This window comes from Natator depressus, chromosome 10 (genome assembly GCF_965152275.1).
Source record: "Natator depressus isolate rNatDep1 chromosome 10, rNatDep2.hap1, whole genome shotgun sequence".
Taxonomy (NCBI): domain Eukaryota; kingdom Metazoa; phylum Chordata; order Testudines; family Cheloniidae; genus Natator; species Natator depressus.
The window spans coordinates 52,612,718-52,633,442 of record NC_134243.1 but is presented as its reverse complement, the minus strand read 5'-3'; the positions used below and the strand labels follow the sequence as shown (position 1 = coordinate 52,633,442).

Sequence of the window (20,725 nt, the reverse complement as noted above, 5' to 3'; positions counted from 1 at the left end):
AAGCTGTCCTCCCTCACTCTCTGACAAGCCATGCCCTCTTTTTAACATCCTTTGAGGGCTGAAGATAGTAAGGACCCGATTCAGGAACGCATACCTTAAACACATGCTTGAAGTTAAGTATGTGCTTAAATCCTACTGAAGTCAATGCTTAAGTGCTTTTCTGAGTCAGAGCCTAATGGAAAACTGGTGTAGGAGTAATGCCAGAACTTATTGTGGGGATGGTACAGGGAAAGCACAGAGAGGCAGCATCTATGGGGCTAGGAAGGAGCTGCGTGGGCAACTCCATTAACCAAACCTGCAGGGATTGATTCACTTCCATCTTTGTTAACCAAACTGCTTGATTGGTTTGTGAATGCTTTTGTTAACCAAATCCTGTGAGGCGCATAGTCTTCACCTGCTTTAGCTATTGAACAGGAGCTCATGCTCTTTCAGATTAGCACCCATTCTTTTAAAAATATTCCGCAACTGCCACTGGAAAACTAAGGGCTTATCTACATTTGGAAATCGTTATTCCAGAATAATTATTTCCTAACAAGACCCACTGTAACATCCCTATTCTAGAACAGGAGTATCCACCTGGGGTCTTGTTAGGAAATAATTATTCTAGAATTATTCTGCAATACATTGCCCAGTGTACACAAGCTCTGACTCTGAACCAATATAGGACTGTCTACTTCACTAAGTAGGCATCACCAACCATGAAAAACTGAGTGGTGGTATGGAGACATCTCAGCAAGTATCTGCACTGTGGCCACTTAAGTAATTTTCACTGAATATGGTTAGGAAGTGAATTCAAGGCGCTGGAGGTGAAATGCTACCGTATTCACTTATTACACTTCTATGGCTTGGCTTGAGCCAAAAGGCAGCATTACAAAATGCGGTATGGTGGCCTCTTTTTCTTCAGACTTTCAAGGTTTATTTTTTAAAAGGGGTCTCAAGCTGTTATAGTGGTAAGGAAAGTTAGGAAAATGTCAGCTCAGCATAACAGATGCAGTGATGGCTGACTGAGTCTCCAAAGAGCCTGAAACTGTAGGTTCTGGGAAATGTGAACTGCCCAGTTCATCTCAGTAGGTGTTAGCTATTATTATTGTCATCTAAGTGAATGCGGGCATTTAGAGTATTTCTTTACTCATAGCATAGAACAGGATGGACAGACTTTTTGGCCCAAGGGCCACATCTGGGTATAGAAATTGTATGGTGGACCATGAATGTTCATGAAATTGGGATTGGGGTGTGGGAGGGGGTGAGGACTCTGGCTGGGGTGCAGGCTCTGGGGTGTAGAAGGATGCTCCAGGCTGGAACCGAGGGTTTCAGAGGGCAGGAGGGGGATCAGGGCTGGGGGAAGGGCTTGGGGCATGAGGGGGTAAGGGGTTTGGGGTGGTGCTGGGGGTGCAGGAGGGGGATCAGGGGTGGGGCAGGGGTTTGGGGTGTGGGGATGGCTCAGGGGTGAAGGCTCCAGGCGGCGCTTACCTCAAGCAGCTCCCAGAAGCAGCAGCATCTCTTCCCTCCAGCTCCTATGCAGAGGTGCAGCCAGACGGCTCTGCTGCATGCTGCCCCGTCCACAGGCGCCCACCCTGAAGCTCCCATTGGCTGCAGTTCCCAGCCAATGGGAGCTGCTGGGGCGGCGGTTGGGGTGGAGCCCTCTGGCTGCCCCTATGCATAGAAGCCGGAGGAGGGACATACTGCTGCTTCCGGGAGCCAAGCAGAGCGGCCCCCAACCCTGCTTCCTGGCTGGAGCATCGGAGCAGGGAAAGCCCCAGACTCCACTCCCCAGCAGGAGCTCAAGGGCTAGATTAAAATGGCTGGTGGGCCAGATGCAGCCCGCAGGCCGTAGTTTGCCCTCCCTGGCATAGAAGAAGGCAGAGGCGGAGCATTTTATGAAGAGCAGCACAACCTACTCTAAGGGAACTGCCACTTTGGTGCCAATGGGGTTGGGCATGGGGGAGGTTTCAGCAAGTACCATCATCTTTTTCCCTAATCAAGAAAAATCAAAGTCCAGGGAGCCTAGCAGAGGCCAGCAGGGCATACAAGCCCCAAGGAAGAGGAGCCAAGGTCAAGAGGCCGAGACAGTATGCGTCATCCTGTTTTGAACATCTGCTCAGTCTCCTGAAAACAGTGCCTCAGTCTCTTGTGTGGACAAAGCTTATTCTGTGGGCAAAGCTTGGAAGAACACCACTCTCTTGTAGGGTTTCAAGTATTATAACTCACAAATTCCCAAAGGACATAAAATAAAGATGACATTACAGAAGCTGCCAGAGAGAAACAGTGCATTTTTACTTGGTGAGATATAACCACAGAGCATTACTGACAGGTTGTACTAGCAAGAGCTTAAATCTCTCAGGTTTTATTCAGCTAATTAAATAGATGGGAGACCTATGGCTCTTCAACAGTATTTTGCATATGCAGGAATACTTGTTTAGGGTTTGATTCAGAAGTGAGTTCAACTAACTAGCTGTCTTTTGCCCAACAGTTAAATTTCACCTAATACATAATTTATCAAAGACTAATACCAAGAAGACTACCACAAGACTATTTACTCCAACCCAACACAATGGGTGATATACAAACAGAGCTAACCTGGTGCCCAAGATGGCTCTGTTCCATAAAATCAGCCAAAACTTCCTGGCACGTTTACTAGAATAAGTGACATTACAACACACGACTCTAACTGGGTCAGAAGGTCATTAGAACTCTTCTTCTAAAATCAGTGATGGGCTTTTAGCCAATCAGCACACTCAAATGCCCCTGTACTTGGAGGAACTTAGTTTGATAGAACTGTGAACTTTTGCTGGATCCCTAAATAGTATCACATACAGCACCCACGTCACGTGCTGCTTGTAAGAATGCTTTTGGATTTTCCTTAGAGAAATCCTAATCTATTTAACTTGGCTTATTTTTGTTACATTTATGCTCATGGTGATGAGCATGCTGTGGATAAATAGATTAAACATACAAACACAATGATTTGGCATGATCTGGCATACACAAAATGCTTGTCAGAAAAGAGTGTCAATTCATTTGCATATTATTAGGCTCCATAACAGCTCAGATTTGCTTTGTGCTTCTTGCATCTGGGTGCCGACATGAAACTACACTTGTCTGAAACGATTCCACAATTGGACATTTTAATCTCTAAGCTGTTTTCTGCGCAATTATAGGAAAAAAGACAAACTTAGTGTGCATTATGACAAACTGTTAAGGATGCATAGTCTGAATAAATTCCTGATTGAAGAGAATTAGTCACACTGTTATTTAGTTCTCAAGGAACTTCAATCAAAGTTGAAGGAAAATTCTTGTGTTTATCTGCAAACGGTGACTACACTACAACTTTTGTATATTACTCATTTTATTCCGATCCTTGCCTAATGGGTAAGCTCATCTTTCCATTGCTCAGACAACTTTCTTGTTATGCTTCAGAGAAGTGCATAGAAACATCTGCTAGGTACCACTGTGCAAAGTGAGAACCACACTCTGCCAATTCTCTTTAACTTACAAACAAGTAGATCTTTCTTCATGTGTATGATGCCACAGAACAGGGCCTCTAATATGTGCTTGAGCTAGTTCATAGGGCATATGTGTGATCGTTAACAGCACATACATTGTGATTGTGTCTACCGCACATAATAGAACACAAACAAAACTTTGCTTTTCTGCAAGCTATGAATCAGAATATCTTTCACTGTTACGGATACAGAACGATACTTTCCCATCATTAGTGAGCACTGTCAACAGTGACTTAGCATAAATCATCCAGTACAACAAATTAGGTTTCCAAAACAAGACTGTTTTCCATAATAGGCCCCAGACGCACAATCCATTCAAGCATAAGTGAGGACAATTCCTTATTAATCTGACATGGATTAAGAAAGTCTTTCCTACAGTCTTCAGGTCTCTGGCTAATGTATAATTTCGCGTATATATGGCACTACAGAGTGAAAATGGAGAAGTGGCGTTCCTGACAGCGGGTCAGTCAAAGGCGCTACCGTATATAAAATATATAGTCTGGTGGTTTCAGCTTATTTCCAGGTGAACTGGAGTCCATGTCACAAACCACCATGTACAGTAAGCACAATCACTAGCCTCTGCGCAAGAGAGGCCCAGGGCTGAGCTAACATAAATTCTGAATTACTTACCACCTCTAGAGAGGGTGGTCCCTCCAGGCCAGGGTTGAGCTCATGGGCAAGGCTGTGCAAGGAAGCTGTCTGTACAATGCCTGGCCTGCGGATATACAGAGGACTTCAGTCTCCTGTACTGGCAATCTCAGTCAGTGTGAGCTCAAATATTCACCAAAAGCTAAGGGCCAAAATTTTCCCTCAGATGCCCATGTGTAGTTCCCATTTGTGTCAATGGAAACCACATATCTATACATCTAATGGGAGAATCTGACCCTAAAAATGAGTCTTTAGCACTACACCCGCCTATGCAGAGGACCATCATTGTGCTCTAAACAAGTTTGTGACATTTAACATTTCAAACAACGTGACATCAGAATGTCTTGTATCACCAAACCATAGACTATAAATCTGTTATTAAATTTGATAAGACATTGTTTAGTGGTACATGATTTTAAAGCGTGTTTTTTCTTAACATGGATATTTTAAAATGATGAATGAAATAGGGAGTGAAATTAATGTATAGTATTTTATGAAACTGGTTTCATCCTGTGAAGCTGTGGTAAACACACTTCTAAGTCTTGTCTTTGTTAAAATACATCCTAACAAGTCTTGCAAAGCAGAGCGTATGATTCTGATACGAGGCATTCATCAAATTCTATATCCATTAATTTTTCCTCCTTCTATGGATACGTGAAATGGTGGGCAAGTGCAATCACTTCACTCTACCTGACTTCCGTGACATAATGATTTCGGAACATTGAAGTGTATAATATCACTCCCTAGTAACAAATCATAACATTTCCTCAGCTCTGAACTTTTGGCTCACTATGGAGTAAGAATGCGGGCTGATCCCAAAAGTAGCTGTCTGTGACGAGGGGGATTTGGAGTAAATATGTGTTCAGTCAGTGCACACGTCCATATCAGTTCCCACAATGTCATTTACTATGGCTGTGTATATGGATGGCTAACAGAAAAATGTCTAATTTCCAACCAGAATTCTCCTTAAGCACAAGCACAACATCATCTCACTTATAGACTAGTGGACAGAAAGGGGGAGGAGATTTAAAATAAAATTAAAAAATAGGTTTTCATTTGAAGCATATCGCATATGTAACAGGCACACAAATGAAGGGAGATCAGAAGGTAATTGTCCTCTCCCTTGGCTTCACTTCAGGATACACTAGTTACCAGCTGACTAGAAAGGCACATACATCAGAACCCAGAGCTTTGCCTTGCCTCTTCAAACCCCTTTCCTTCCCTTCCCTTCCCTCCCTCTGCCCCACGACACACACACACTGCATACTCATTTTGATGAAATTTCATCCCTGGGCTGAACCACTCTGTCTTGGGAAGCACACTAGAGTTTGTAAAGTGGAACTTCCCCAGATCAGACAAGCAGTTAATAGTCTGAGAGGCACATCAGTCAGACTACCATGAATTCCATTTGTAAGAGAAGACCAAATCAAAAGGTATTACTTACATGTATGCGTCTTCTTTGTTACGGAAATACCTGGAGGGAAGAAATGATACCATTGTTAGGAAAGTCACCATTGTGTAAACTCTTTTGATACACATTTCATTGTTAAACTCTTATCACAGACATACGGCTGCCTCTAAAGAAGAGGGATGAACGTCACATTGATTTCAACATTAGATTCAGGAGTATCTCCCTTCTTTGTGTGCAGGTTTTAATGTTATTCTGTGTCCTCCTCCCCATAAACGAAGGCTCAGCTACGTATCCACTGAGATTTTGTTGTCCAAAAGCCTATTCAAGTTCAAACTGTTTTGAGACATGTGGCTGTTCTAAAAGGCACAAGACTACATTCAGAGGGCCCCCACCTTTTATTTCCCATGGTAAAGAGTTCTCCCACATTCATACCAATCAATGCACATCAACCTACCTGCACAGAAAAGATCTGAGCAAGACAGAAATTCACTTGCTATGGCCATTAAGTTCAAGTTGTCTTTTCACTGCAAGCTGCAGGTCACGCTCATTAAAACCAAATAAACAGCATTATGAATACGGGCATTATTGGCTGCTATTCTAAGCTGGAAGCAAAATAGATATAACCTGTTAAATATATTGTTGAAGTAATAAAGATGTTTTTATGCCAAAGAGGCTTGTGGTGACAGTCAGCGGGGATGTTCCAGCTCATGTGAAATTTGAGACATTTTAAAAAATGCAACAAAACAAATGGAACTAGGCAAGATACATAATACCAAATAAAGACAATATTAACTCCGTTAAATGTCATCGGAATTCATGCTTGAATATAAACAATGTTGTCTCCACTTTAGTAGATAACTGGTGCTCTACTCTGAGCTCTCATTATTTAAGCTTCACTCTGCTTTGGGGGCATTCTGTGAGAGGGGAAAGAGACTACTGGAAGTAATAAAAGTATTTGAAATATTTAGTTCACGATTAAGACCTGTAATGAAATCTTGGATTGGCTTTGCTTGCAATGTATGAAAGTAAGGCAGCTCTGTATCTCCTTAACCCCCAAAACAAATTTATACAGAAAGAGTAAGCTTTTATTTTAGCCCTATTGCTTGGTTATGGAACTTCTCAGCGAGACAAAGTGGATTCTAAAAATCCACAAAAAAACAGATGATGTCGTTTGTAAATTTACACTTGACCTCTAAAGATGACATTTTCAAAGTGTCCCTATTTTCACACACAATTAAATCAATATTAAATCAAGCATTCAAGAATCATGAGGCACAGGCCTCCTAAAAAAAAAAAAAAAAAAAAAATCACAAGAATGGCTTAAAATCACGAGCATTTTTTTTTTAAAAAGAGAGTTTTAAATTACCTTATGGTTTTTCAGCCTTTAGGTTTCACATTTTCAAGATTTTTCTCCATAACCACAAAGAGTCAAATCTAATTTAAAGGAAAGCTGAGATTCTCACAATAACACACCTCCAGACTTTAACACCAAATATCACAGAAGCTGGCAAAACTGATGATGAGACCTAACTCAGAGGTGCTGAACACTGCAGTAACACTGCAGCCTTACTTACTTGAATTTGAAATTATAGCCCTCATCATCACCCATTTTTCCCCCAAGAGAGAAAGTCTTTGTTATTATTCGTTTTCTTGGTTGATCTACAGAATAGCACACACATCTCCTTACAGAAGTCATCACTACGAACTTTCCTAACATTTCCTTGATAGAAGCCCTCATCTCTGCTGTAGCTTATTTGACTAGCCCCTACAATCTTAGGGGTATTCTACTGAATCACACACGCAGAGAAAAAAAAAAGAGTCTTTAATCTGAACACAATTTGCAACTCTCTCTCAGAACTCTACTGCTAATAAATTGATACATCAGTGCTCTTTCAGCATTATGAGAGCCATATGTGTACTCTTCTCAGAAAATAATGCTTTCGGTGAAATCACTTTGAACAGAGAGTGCTTAAGCTGTCACTTCTGATTACTCACAGCCTCATCACAATAGGGTTTGCCACAGCACAAAACAGACTTAGCTGTATTTGCTGACCGAGGGACTACTTTCTCCTGACGCATGAAGCACTGATGGAAATATCAACGTTTATATCTTTCTACTTAAAATTTTTAAACAAGTGTGGTATATTTAGCGAATCAAACATATCTGTAATAATTACCGATTAGCAGCCGATAAGGCTTAAGATCTTTTACACACACATTTTTAGATCTGTTTAAAAACATACATCATCTGGATTGCAGTCAATGATGGTGTCTTCCGCAGCATTACACTGGCATTAGCTGTATATAAATCAAAGGTATTCATTTTAATTGAGCCTTTATTGAAACCAATTTTGGTCCAAATGAAATCAATGTGAGTTTTGCCATTGATTTCAACAGGACTAGACTAAAATTAACTAGGAATCTTAATTATATTTTTAAAGAAGTATTTTTTAAATTTGTAAATTTAAAGATTCCTCCTACATAAATAATTACACATGGGGAAACTTTGAAAAGCAAAGCTACTGGGTCATCCAACCAGTTAATCAGATAGGATACTTTATAACCACTGCTTTAACAATAAATATGCCATGCATTGCTAGGTCATTGTAGCATATCTTGTCTAGTATTACGATAGGAAAACAAAGGCATAGTGATTCTAACCACTTAAGTATAATAATCCCCTAGAAATAGACAATTAAAAGTGTGTTTTGAAGGGAAATGTACAAATAACTCTGAAGAATCTGTCAATATGAGGCATAAACTAAGCACTGTCATGAATTTTAAATCATTCACAGCAAATGCTAACGCTATTAATGTCCAGATTTCTATTTCTCTTCTATGGGCCATATCTCACTAGTTTTACAGAAGCAGTCAATTCCACTGAAATCAATGGGATCACTTAAGGATCTAAATCTGCAAAGTCTAATGCATATAATCAACTTTACTCACTGATTAGTCCCATTCAGTTTAATGGGATTACTTGTGTACCTAAATATTTGCAGGATTGGATGCTAAATTTGTACAATGGAATAGAAAATGGAATACAATGGAAAAATGCATATGGTAAAATGGAAATGGCATGGATGATCCACAACTCAGCACGGGACCAAACTCCAAGATGTGTCTAAAATAAAGCACCAGGTGTTATTTTTGTAAACAAGTGGGAGCATATACAATCCTTTGACCCCAATTAAAAATGCCATTTAAGAAAAACTCAAAATTGTTAAATCAGATTACAGTACGTTTCACTTTACATACATGGGTTCATTTTCAATGTGATTTTCTGAAGTAATGTGTGACAACTTAAAGTGATTATCACTGTCTTAAACTGCCAATTTTTCATTCTAATTTTAAAACAAAACCAAACAGCTTCAGTGTTGCTAATACAGAAAGATTTCCTGATTTCAACTGGCCAGACTTCAAAGTAAAGCAAAGGAAATGTCACGAAAATACCACAGTATATCATTGCCATGGTTATCAGTGAGTGAAAGTTTCAATATTACACTTATCATGGTGTTTATCAATTCAGCAGTGTGACTGGACATTCCCAATCAATGCCAAATCCTAGTCAAGTTAATATGTTGCTATGCAATTCTCTATGTGGCAACAAGCAATTTCATTTTGTTTTAAGTGAAAAGAATTTATATGACACTCGTTTTTCCACTCCCACTAAATATACATCGTTTGCCATTACGGGTGATATTTACAAAAACAGGTTTCTCTATGGAATAAACTTGAGGAAGAATACCTAGCAACAGGGATAGGATATCATTTTGCAAGCAGTTAGCCATATGACCTTCACTAGCCAACTTCAAACAGAGATAAAAATGTCTTTTGAGAATAAAAAAACCCCAAACATTTTATACATCATAAGCCATTTCTTGGAGTTGCCCACCCAGATAACGTCTAAAGAAGCATAATGAAACATTGCTTAGTCTGTGAACTCAGATAATTACTGCTGTTGTACAATTGTCAACTTTCCATATTTCAAGGGGAAAACTTCTGTACTTTGATGTAAAGAATGATAAGTAAAAAGTCCCATCTGGCAGAATTCATTATTCTCTAAAACATCCAAGGGAATATTTGCTTGAGTGCAGTACTTACATATAGTTTTCTTAAACCTCTGAGAAAACTGTTCCAAAAATTTTGTCTTTAGAAAGGCCTGCAGCAACGGCAGACCATGTAACTGGGCATCAGAATGCTTCAACCAGGATAATGTTTTATTTTCTTTACTTAATATTAATTTAAACTGACTTTATAATACTAGCTCAGCTCTTTGAGCCAACATTAGTTGTTTATCAATGGCATGGTTACAAAAAATCAGGAAGTCAGCACTGTAACTTTCGGAAATTCTGGAATTTAGTGTTTTTATGGCACATTATAAACCTGTCATTATGGAATCAAAAACATTAAAACTTTTTAACTCTAGGCTTCCCACCTGATGTATTGTGTAAAATCAGAAAGAAAATGTATTACAATCTTCCGGATCCTACTGTGTTTCTATCCATCCCTCCACTTCTCTTTTACTTTATCATTGTTATAAGCTAGCAATTAAGGTGGTAGATTATACATAACACTTGGGTGCTTGCAGAGAACCTAGAAAAGCAGAATAATAGACTTGAATGTACTCAGACAGGAATACATTCTTTTAGAATGTTTAACAATGGTTTATATAAAGTACATAGGGATCCCTGGCTCGAAGAAGTCACATGATCTTTCTTGGCACTGTTTTTATGATGGTCAAGGTAAAAGTAAAATGCACACATATATTGTAAATGCAGGCTGAGCGGGTCTGACCAAACAAAATGATGTTACAAAACGATGTCCTTGTCTAGGACAAAAGAGCTGTTAATGATAATCAGTACATATTACTGAAAGTGCTCCAAGTACTTTTGTTTCAAAAATTGTTAATGGACACTAATGCTTACAGTTCACTCAAAAGAGAAATAAATTATGTGCTAGGGTTGCAAGGACAACATACACTAGACATCAAACAATCAGGAATATAAGAACAATCAAGCATTCTATAATTACATAAAAGCTTTTTAAAAAAAATCACTTTAGAAATTATGAGAATAAAAATATTTTGTAAGGTTTTAGCTTTCCTAAAGCTTGCTCATACAGAAAAGGGGATGTCTAGCTGTTACCGATAGAACAGCAGCTCACCATGGCAAAAACAAAGCTTTTCTATTTTGGGCTAGCTCGTGCTTTTTTATTATAAAGGAATGGTGTACAGGGGGAGCACTCAATGTCTCTTGGGCTCAGATCCTCAAAGGTACTTAGGTGCCTAACTCCCATTGATTTCAAATGGAGTTAGATGCCTAAATACCACTGAGGATCTAGGCCTTTGACTCCCTGGTTGAACTGGAAATGCTGCATACTCTTCCCAGGGCTGGATGAAGGCCTGGGTACTTTGGAGTTTTAAGTTCCTGGGTGACGCAGGAGTTTTAAGTTTTAAGTTCCATTTATTTATTTTAAAGCAAGTTTCTAACCCGCAGAGTTATGGAGAACAGCTTGGAAATGTGAACCAAGCATAATCATTGCAGTGATGTCAGCAGACAATCTGAAACAATTCCCACCCAAGCAGAGAGAGCCCAGCAGTTGAAGTAAGGACTGGGATTCCCCATCCTGCTGTCCCTGCCTCTCCGGAAGAGGAGAAGGGACTCCTGCTTCCAATCCTGGTGGGGAAGAAGGGAGTTCCAGGCTGCTCTCTATGCCTCCCTTGCAACAAAGGAAGACACCCTGCCACAACTACCCCAGGGTGTGGTCAAGGTCACGATATAAGGGCAGGGCCAGAGCCATGGAGGGAGCCATGTATCTAGGGCCCCTGCTTGCTCTACTCCAGTCCTGATTCTCCCATGTCTATAGCCAGTTCTGTTGATACCCTGCCTTATTTCTACCAATGGAGATCTGTTGTGGTTCTTAAAATTCCAACTATATTTGGAGTACAGATCACCCTTGTGCCCAGACAAGATTCTCCAGACATGTTGCTTAAACTCTGTTCCTCAGCTTCCCCATATGTAAAATGGGGATAGTATGAGACCTCCAGATGGAAAAACACTGAGTATTTAAAAAGTAGTTTGAGTATCATCCCCATTTTATGACGAGATTAATGGCCTGATTTAAGCAAGTGCTGAGCACCTGGCAACACCATCTGACTTCCAGTCAAGTCACTCCTGGTTTGGATACTGACTTACTATGTGATCTGGAATCATCATTTTATAACTTCATTTTTCATAAAGCTGAACACCTACAACCGCAAAGTGACTTCACCTCTGAAAAAGCCAATAAAACTATTATTGTTCCTCCAGAAACCCAAAATACACATCAAAAAGAACAAATGTCATTGTCGTTACAAAGGCTATTCTCTCACTTTGTAGAAACCCTAACCCTGAATATTTGCTGATATTTGCTCTCAACATTCCCACCTCATAAATTCTTACTGTGTCACCTCAGGTGCCAAAATTCCAGAGGGCAAAAGTCTTGACTCTAGAGACAAATTTCACTATCCAACCTTAAACGTTTGGTACTAGGATAATGCAATTATTACACACATGCACTGAGGGATAACCCAAACAGTTTACACTGATGCACAACACCCTTTATTTAGCAGAAGAGCTGGCATGCAACGTTCTCCCCAGTATATAACACTGGACAACTGGCCAGCTACATTTTTTAAAAACTCTTCCCATAAAGCATCAGCTATTGGCCACTGCCGGCAGCAGGAGAAACTTCAACACTGGTCAGATCCTGCACAGAAAATCTTCTCCTCGTATTGATCATGAAAGCAACATTTCACACTTCTTCACTGCAGTGAAACCCTGATTTTTGCTAGATCTTGACTGAGTTAACTCCTAGTTAACTGAAGGTCAGTTATGTCCCCTTGAGTTACTGAGTCAAGCTTTACTCCTGCAGAGCTCCTCTGGAGTGTATTAAACTCTCTGGTTCCCCTTAATGGAGACTGCTGGTGTAACTAATCGGGAAAACTGATGAGCTGAGCCCCAATTTTAAGGAAGTTTCCGGTATCCGGCACTTGTTTTCTTGGACTTGCCTTTTCTCAAGGAGGGTCTTTCAGACCTTTAAGTATTTTCTTTTTCTTCCATAAATAAGTAATGAAATAGATAAGAAAAAACAGACAGACAAAACATATTAAAAAAATCTCTACATTTTTATATGGCAACCATCAGTGTAGTATATATTTCTATACAGTTGACCTAAACTTATTTTCCCTATTTGTACCTAGTGTATTAAAAGTAAAATACAATTTAGAATTGTATCTAAAAAAAAGAGGCTTCATAGGAAAACTTTGAATTAGTTTTGTTTTAATGACTAGTAATTACACAATTGACTGAGCAAACCATGAAGTGAGGATTTAAAAATAGTCTTACAGTGCAACACAATTATGGGGAGCAAATTCAGTTTAATGTACAGCATTCTATAACTCCCCCCCCCCCACTATTGTTCTTCAGATAAGCTACAAACCATAAAGAAATCGTACATCTCTTAAAAACTGACAGAGGCCTTCTTATTATACATTTTATCCAAACTGTGAGTCTTACTATAAGCCATCATTTTATATAGTTTTAATTATGACAGTAAAATATTGCCACAAGCGACAGACTCTCTCTCTATAAGCCCTGTACCTTTTCCTTGCAGTGACATTCAAAGCACAGCGTCTCCTTCATTTAAAGGAGCTGTCCTATCATCTCACTAATGGGAACAATTCATTTAACCTGCACTAGATATACAGCCAAGGAGCTCTGTAATGTGTGCAGCTTCCTGAGGGGAATCAGTCCTTATGGTTGGCCCTTCCTGTTATTTGATTCATTGACTAGAGTTCCACTTTCTTTCCACTTTGTCTGATTTTAGACAAAAAGGACATTCCAGAAAATGTGAATTGTTTAACGATTAGCATCATTTTAGCAAGCTCACTGTTTGATATGACCACAAGCAGCTCAATACTATGAAGCAATGGGAGCTTCTTGATTTCAGACATATTTGTTGTATTTTGAACATCTTATAGCCCATATTACTCCTCTGATGACAGTGTGGGAGTTGCTTCTTCTTGCATCTTGGATTATAAAAGGTTAACTTTTCTTGATTGTTCCCCTGACCTTCTGCATAAAACAAAAATGCCAGCATATATTTGTTCAAAGTTACATTTAGAAGCAATACCTTATTTAATTATGTAGTCTAAAGAAGCCTTACATCAATACACAGAAGAGCTACAGAATGAGTTGAACAAGCATCTCTGCACTGCCCTGTTAATGTACACAGCAGTGCCAACCCCATTCAAAAGTCTTGAGACAGGCTGTGACGGGGTCTATAAACCCCACACGGACGAGGAAGGTGCCAGAGGAGCCCTGGTGGTAGGGTTGGCCCTGCCCTTCTGATCCTGTCAATCTTGTATGATAGGGAGAAGGCCTTTAAAATGGAGGAAGCTGCAATGAGCAGGAGGGAAAGGGGGAGACGCAGGATGCCCTAAGCAGCAAACTGCTGGAATGACTCCTGAAGCCATGGAGAATGCAGTGGACTTCCAGAGTAAAACAGGCAATTTTCCCAACCTCCCACCCCCACATGTTGGTGCTGGATCATTGGCATATCAGTTTGACTTCAAGTATCTGGGATCCTTCCTGATGAAAGGCACTAAATATGTATCATGTTGATGTAAAATATCATTTCTTTAGATTCATAAAAACATGCAACATTAATTTATCTAGTCTAATGCATTATGTACATTACAAAATACTTTAAAAAGTCAGAAGAACTGAAGTTTGCTTTAACGCTAGAGAAGACCCCAAATCAAAACCACAGAACACTTCAGGACTGTGGGAAAGTTCAGCTCCAGATCTCTGCAGCTATCCTCAGTCTTTGTAAGAGGTTGAATAAAAAATTGGATCAAAAACCATGGTCAGCTTTGCATGTTGAAGCAAACTCTGCAGGTTGGGCTCATCTGTATTAGAAAACTAAGCGCTCTCTCTGGATTTAGTCAAATATGCCCATGTCCTTGGATTTCTCTACATTTAATTCTAGGGGTCATGGAGATTGTTATGGTTTCAAGTAAAGGACACACCTTTCATTATCCTACACATATAGCTGCATTACCATTGTTGTTTCCCAAAACAGAACGCTGAACAGACAGAGGATTTCTCCCCGTTCAAATAAGGAAATATGCTCATTTAAAAGAAAAATATTGGTAGGGTCTCTGAAACAGCTTATGTATGGGAAGTCTAATCTGTACACTGACCATTAAATTGGATTATCAAATACAATTTACTAATGAATTAAAGGGAGACTAATTCTCTTGCATGACATAATACAAATGCTACCTCTTCCGTCCCTTGATGCCAGTGGTTACTGCAAATACTGAACAACTGCAGGCAAAAGGGAGTCCTCCTGGAAATCCAGCACTAAGGCATTCGTATGTTTTTTAAAGGAATCCGCATCAAAATAGTACTTCAGCTTCTGTAGCATTCAAACTGCTGGGCAAAATTAGGATAGTGGGCAAACATTATGAAATGTTTGAATAAAGCCAGTATTTCTTTCTGGCCACTGAAAGTTCTGTATAACAATGGAAAATAGCATTGAACATTTTGATTCAAAAGGAGGAGGGGAGGCATTGACTATAAAGATGAAACTGGATTTGGCATAGAGTTCAAAATAATGATTGAAACAGTCTTTGAACTAACCTCTGATTTATCTACTGGTTTGGGAATACAGCAAATTGGTAGATACTGTGAGGTAACCTGTATTTGTAGAATACCATACTATGTCTCTGTACATTTGTTGTGCTGTATGTTGCTAACCTTCTGTTTACTAATAATGAATGGCAAAGTGTTTAAGGAACACAGTTAAGATGGTAATGGACAAGATCCACTTTTATGATCAATGTTTGAATTGAAAATAAGGGTTATTTCTATGTAGTCTTTATTTGAGCTTCCTGTGGTACTGTTGATTTAGTCCTGGTGCTGTATTTTTACTGCATGGAGATATAGAGATAATTGTTATCCTTTGTATAGCTTTGGTAACACTGCTGAATCACCAGGGTTTTCCTATACTATGGTGTAAAAGGGTGGCTTGCCTGTGGGCTGGAGAGCCTGGGGCTAAAACAACCCTAATTACAGGACAAGTCACATTTGGGTTGAACCAGGTGGCCCCAAGGTAAAAAGCTGCAGGGATGGGGTCTGCAGAGTGAAGCTGCAGTGGGGGTCTGCAGTGGTTCTCGAGGAAGGCACAGTTCCTCAGGAGCTGTGCCCAGCTAAAGCCAGGATAGAAGATTTATTTGTGTTTGTTTGAGAACACTGTTAATTTAATTAAAAAAAAAAAGACCCTAAGAAGGGCTGTGACTGAAAGAGAGACTCCGGAGTTTGTTGCAAGAGGTCTGGTGAAGGGGAAAACAGGTTGGACACAGCAGAGGCACCCTGGCCACGTCGGGGTGCTCAGGTGGTGGCTGGCCCTATTCATTGGGCCTGAACCAACACACACACTTGGTTGTGGTAGGGGGCAGGGTTCCAACTTCAAATCTCAGAGCTGTCACATCCCTGGAATGAACTAACCAAAGCCCCTCAGCTCAAAACTCTTGAACTTTCAGGGGGGTTAAAATTCACATTGAAATTTTGCAGCCAGAGCCTGGCCCATGTCTAGTATTTCTTGACCTATGTCCATAAATAGTACTATTTATTCAGATAAAGATACTTCCCAAGTTTAACATACTATTTTCAACTAAGGTTTAATAGAAAAATAATTAGGCTTGTAACACGAGAAACTCAGATTTCTGTCACATATGCATCATTTAGTTAGTGACATACTAACACAGCTAAGAATAGATACATTAGAAAACAATATTTTAAAGAACCAAACAGCGCTCCCATTTGACTTCTATTGACAAGATAAATCTTATCAGGTATTTAATTTTGTTCTCATTAAGTTGTGAGGTTAATGGCTCTACGGTTCAGTCCACGAAAGAAGCAATGTCAGATATTCACCTTGAGAAGTTATCTTAGCAGAACTACATTCAGGCGTTAAGCCCATTGTAAAATATAGTACTAGGATGTGTTGTAGAGCTGCATATCAAAGAGACAATTGTATTGCTGGCTGAATTCCAGTTTGGCTTCAGTGCATATTTTCTTCAATTAACCCTGGTGCACACAAATTGCACATAGGCACAGAAGGATTCCCCATTCTCTTCAAGACCGTACATAAGGGAAGACTTCACATAGATGGAAATCTTCACATAACTTTTGCATAGAAAATCTTTCATCAGCACAGTAGCTAAAGGGCAGAAGAAAAATATTTATACAGCTGAGAGAATGGGGTAACTGTCTTAATAGTTTAATCATGGTAATGCCTTGGAGAACAGCAACTTTCTCCCAAATTCTGGTTGTTGCCACCCTCCAAAACCAATATTCAAGCCATTTCTAAGCTTATAATACATATCTTGTTTTCTCAATTGCATGCTTCTCCTTGTCAATACAGGTAAACATAAGAAATGTCTAAGCACTGCTTGGATACTATGGTGGCTGTGGAAAGCCACCTGCTACAGGTCTAGCAGTAATACCATACTGTAGAAAATCACTGGCTCCTATGCCTGAGTGGCTTGAACTTGTATATATTACCTGAAAGATGGCACCTCTAACAGCCCAATATCAACTAGTACAACACACGGACATTGGTTCAATACTGTCTAAGGAAGAAGTGTACCATCTATTGAGTCACCAGCTCCATTTTAACACTCAAGCAGTCCTTGGAGATCTCCCAAGGAAGTACTGACCCAGTATAGCCCTGCTTAACTTTTGACAAAAAACAGGAATGCAGTAGCAGGTGGTATATTTGCAGACTACAATTTTTTTCTGCCAATTCCTTATGTAATTTATAATCAAATTATTATTATTATAATTTGCTCCCCATAACAACTGCATGTAGTGACTAACTAGCAAGCGCTTTACCTTTCAGGTGGAGTTGTAACATTTGCAAAGATATGAGCAATGCAGTGAAGGAATTTTATAGTTACACTGAAGTAAATTTGAAAATATGAAGATTTATCCCATATCAGAAAAGTATTCAACTATACAAGGAATGCTTGGTGTGCTCTCCTTGCAGTTATAATAATACTTAGCATTTATTTTATTCAGTGCTTTACATCTTCAAAGCACTGTGCAAACATCTCAAAATCCAAGTGTTATCCCCAGTTTACAGACAAGGAAAGAGACACAAATGTAGTTATAAAAGTTGCTCAAGCCCACACTGCTGGGATTAAAAACACATGGGTGCCTGGCTCCTAGCTATAGTCTTCATTCACAAAGGTATGAGAGTAAGGAGTTTCTCACTCTGTCCTCTACCCCAATGACTCCTTCTGCTTATGTGGTGAAATCCTTATCTTCTCCCTTTGGCAACCAGTTCATAAGGCATCAGAATGATTGTGATGTCACAAGATAAGCATTCTGACATCACTGAAAAAGGGGGCACGATAATACAAATAACCACTTGTTTAATCAACAGACATCTTGGATTTGAACACTGGGCCTATGTCCTGGAGATAACTCTCGTAATTTTCTAACATCACATCAGGAGTCTCAATTTGGGACATTCTCCAAAAACACAAAGAATGACTCCCAATATCACTGGCATTCCCCCCTCCACCATTTTGCTTTTGAATATTTTGTTTTGTAAAATGATGATGGGGAAAATATCCTGATTTACTGGATTTTTTTAAAAAAAGTTGAACCATTGTGACTGCAGCTGGTATATATTTAATCAATATGGGTGCAAAATAATATCAGTGGCAACTGTGAAAGCATGCTAAATAAGAATAAAAAAATTAAGAAATAACCTATGGAAATTAGTCTAAAATTTTAGGATTTCATTCTTTATTAAAATCTTTCTATAATTTTTTTAAACCATCCCATAGTATTTAATAGATAATTACGGCCCTGCTACAGAGTTTTCAGTGTTGTTTTTTATAGTCTTATAGAATTTAAAATTCTGTCATTCAAAATCCTACAGGGCTGTTCCATAAGGAAATGTTAGTTCTAGTGCGAAATCTTTTTTAAAAACTATGGGGAGAGTTTACTGGACTGAATTGATCTCTGGTGTAACCCCGCTGACTTCAGTATGGTTATAGTATGAATGAATTTGGCCCATTATGTTTCGAATGGAAACAGCACTGGACATCAACTTCTTATTACAATTGAGGGACTATTTTAACCCTAATTAAAAGATAATCAATATTCTCTAGCAAGGAATATTTTCTCTTTGCCCAATGGCTCTATTATAGATTCTGAAGAATGGTCTTTTTTCAAGGAGTATTTATGATCTGGAAAGTCAATTTCTTGTGTGCTGCTTGATTTATCCCAACCGAATACTGTATCACCAATGTGCTTGTAAATTTGACTTTCATAATTCTTCTGAGATTGACTGTCTCAAAAATGGCATCTTTTTAGTAGGCTCTCTCCATGGTAACTTTTTGAATTTTAAAGACGAGTTCCCTTTCATTTCAAAATATACTGAATTTCAACTTCTCATTGCTTTGCTCTCCTGGGGAAGAGAAGCAGATTCTATTATGTCTTGATCAGCTGTGGATGAATGGGGGGAAATAAGGAGGGGGAAGGAGCTATGCTGAGGACTTATGCAAAAAGTGAGACTTGAATATAGCACAAGTAGCACTTCAACACTTCAGACTCCTCTAGTGCAGAGCTCCCTGGAGAGTTCCATTTAAATCACTAAACTTATTTCAGGAAAGGGGAAAACACCCTAGAGAAAACTCTGTCGACTCCAGCAAAATTAATAAACTGGTTGCCACTGATGGGAACTACATTTCTTGACAGGAGTTTGACAAATTTGTAATTCCCACTAAGCCATCTTGTGAGCACTGTACTTGTTGCTATTGTTTTTGAACAACTGTTTAACACTACTTTTTTTGCACACAACAGGGGTGATAAAAACTGGGAAGTGCAATGCCATTTCTAATCTATAAAGCAAGGCTGTTATGACCAATCTGAAATCCTGTCATCCAAAAAGAGTATTCTTTTCTCATTGTAAAATGTTCACATACTAGAAAAAAATCACTTTTGTTGCTTAATTGATCACCTGAGCTTCTTTCAACACAAATGCATAACATAATGGAAACTGATCTTAAACACGACTCTAGAGAGAATTACAGTTGAATATTATAGTACATTAGGTCCAACTTTGCAGTTCTGACCCAGGTAAAACTCCCGCTAAAATGAATCTGATGTCTCTCCCGCTGTGAACTGGAATTCTCTTATAGGCGACATACACTGACAATATGGGTTAAATTAATCTTTGATCTAACTCTGCTCAAGCCAAGGAGTTACACAAGGGGTGAATTTGGCACAATATGTTAATACATGTCTCCTCTCCATACTAGTTTTCTATATTTTGCATTTCTCCTTATGGTGAAATGTCATGGCAAATCTTTTACTTTCATGTGCCTTTGGATGCCAGTTATATTGCAGTGTAAAGTCTGCTACATTGTTATCATGGCTGGGAATTCATGGCACAGTCAAAATGTCTTCAGATCCCTGTGCATAATGAAACTAGTCAAAAAGATTAACTCCTTTGCTGAGATGATTATCTTCTAGTGCTTAAATCCAGCATGTAAAAAATTACAGTGGTCTGAAAAATACTGCAAGGTGATAATGAAATGTTTTAGCCCTTAAGTATCTTTTTGACCTTTTATAATAAAAAGGTTTCCGAAATATCTGAACTACAGTAAATAATGAAATCAAATGTGAACTTAAGAGTGAGTGGTTTTCCTTTTTATACCACCTATAGAAAGGGATATTTGCGGTCTCAGGAAGATCAATATCTACAGACAGAATGAATCAATATCCCAAAAGGTTAATATTTATATTTTCAAAATATAGAGCCTTTTGTATCATTCTAAGTTTTTCTTTGGGGGGGGGGGGAATGAGAGGGAATGTTTGTTTGTTTTCATTATTTAGGTTGAATTTGCCACCATCATACAAATGTCATTTTCTCTCAGATTGCAGTATAGCTCCAGTGATCCTGCATCCTCATTGCCAGGTTAAAATACCATTGACAATCCTGAATGTACAAGCTCAGACACAGTTGCACTGACCCATCGGCACTTTACCAATAAGAATCCATTAGGAAGGTCAAAGAGTCTGCCATAAAAGCTCTA

At 39.1% G+C, this 20,725-nt stretch overlaps 1 protein-coding gene across 3 annotated transcripts in view; it reads right to left on the bottom strand.

Annotated features, from left to right (window-relative positions):
• The window catches only part of RORA (RAR related orphan receptor A), a 535,368-nt gene that overhangs the window by 152,822 nt on the left and 361,821 nt on the right, over positions 1-20,725 (bottom strand). For all 3 annotated transcript variants that reach the window (XM_074966162.1, XM_074966161.1, XM_074966158.1), the window contains exon 2: positions 5,596-5,625. In XM_074966162.1, coding sequence (XP_074822263.1) covers positions 5,596-5,625 — 30 coding nt within the window. The remainder of the gene's footprint in view (positions 1-5,595; positions 5,626-20,725) is intronic.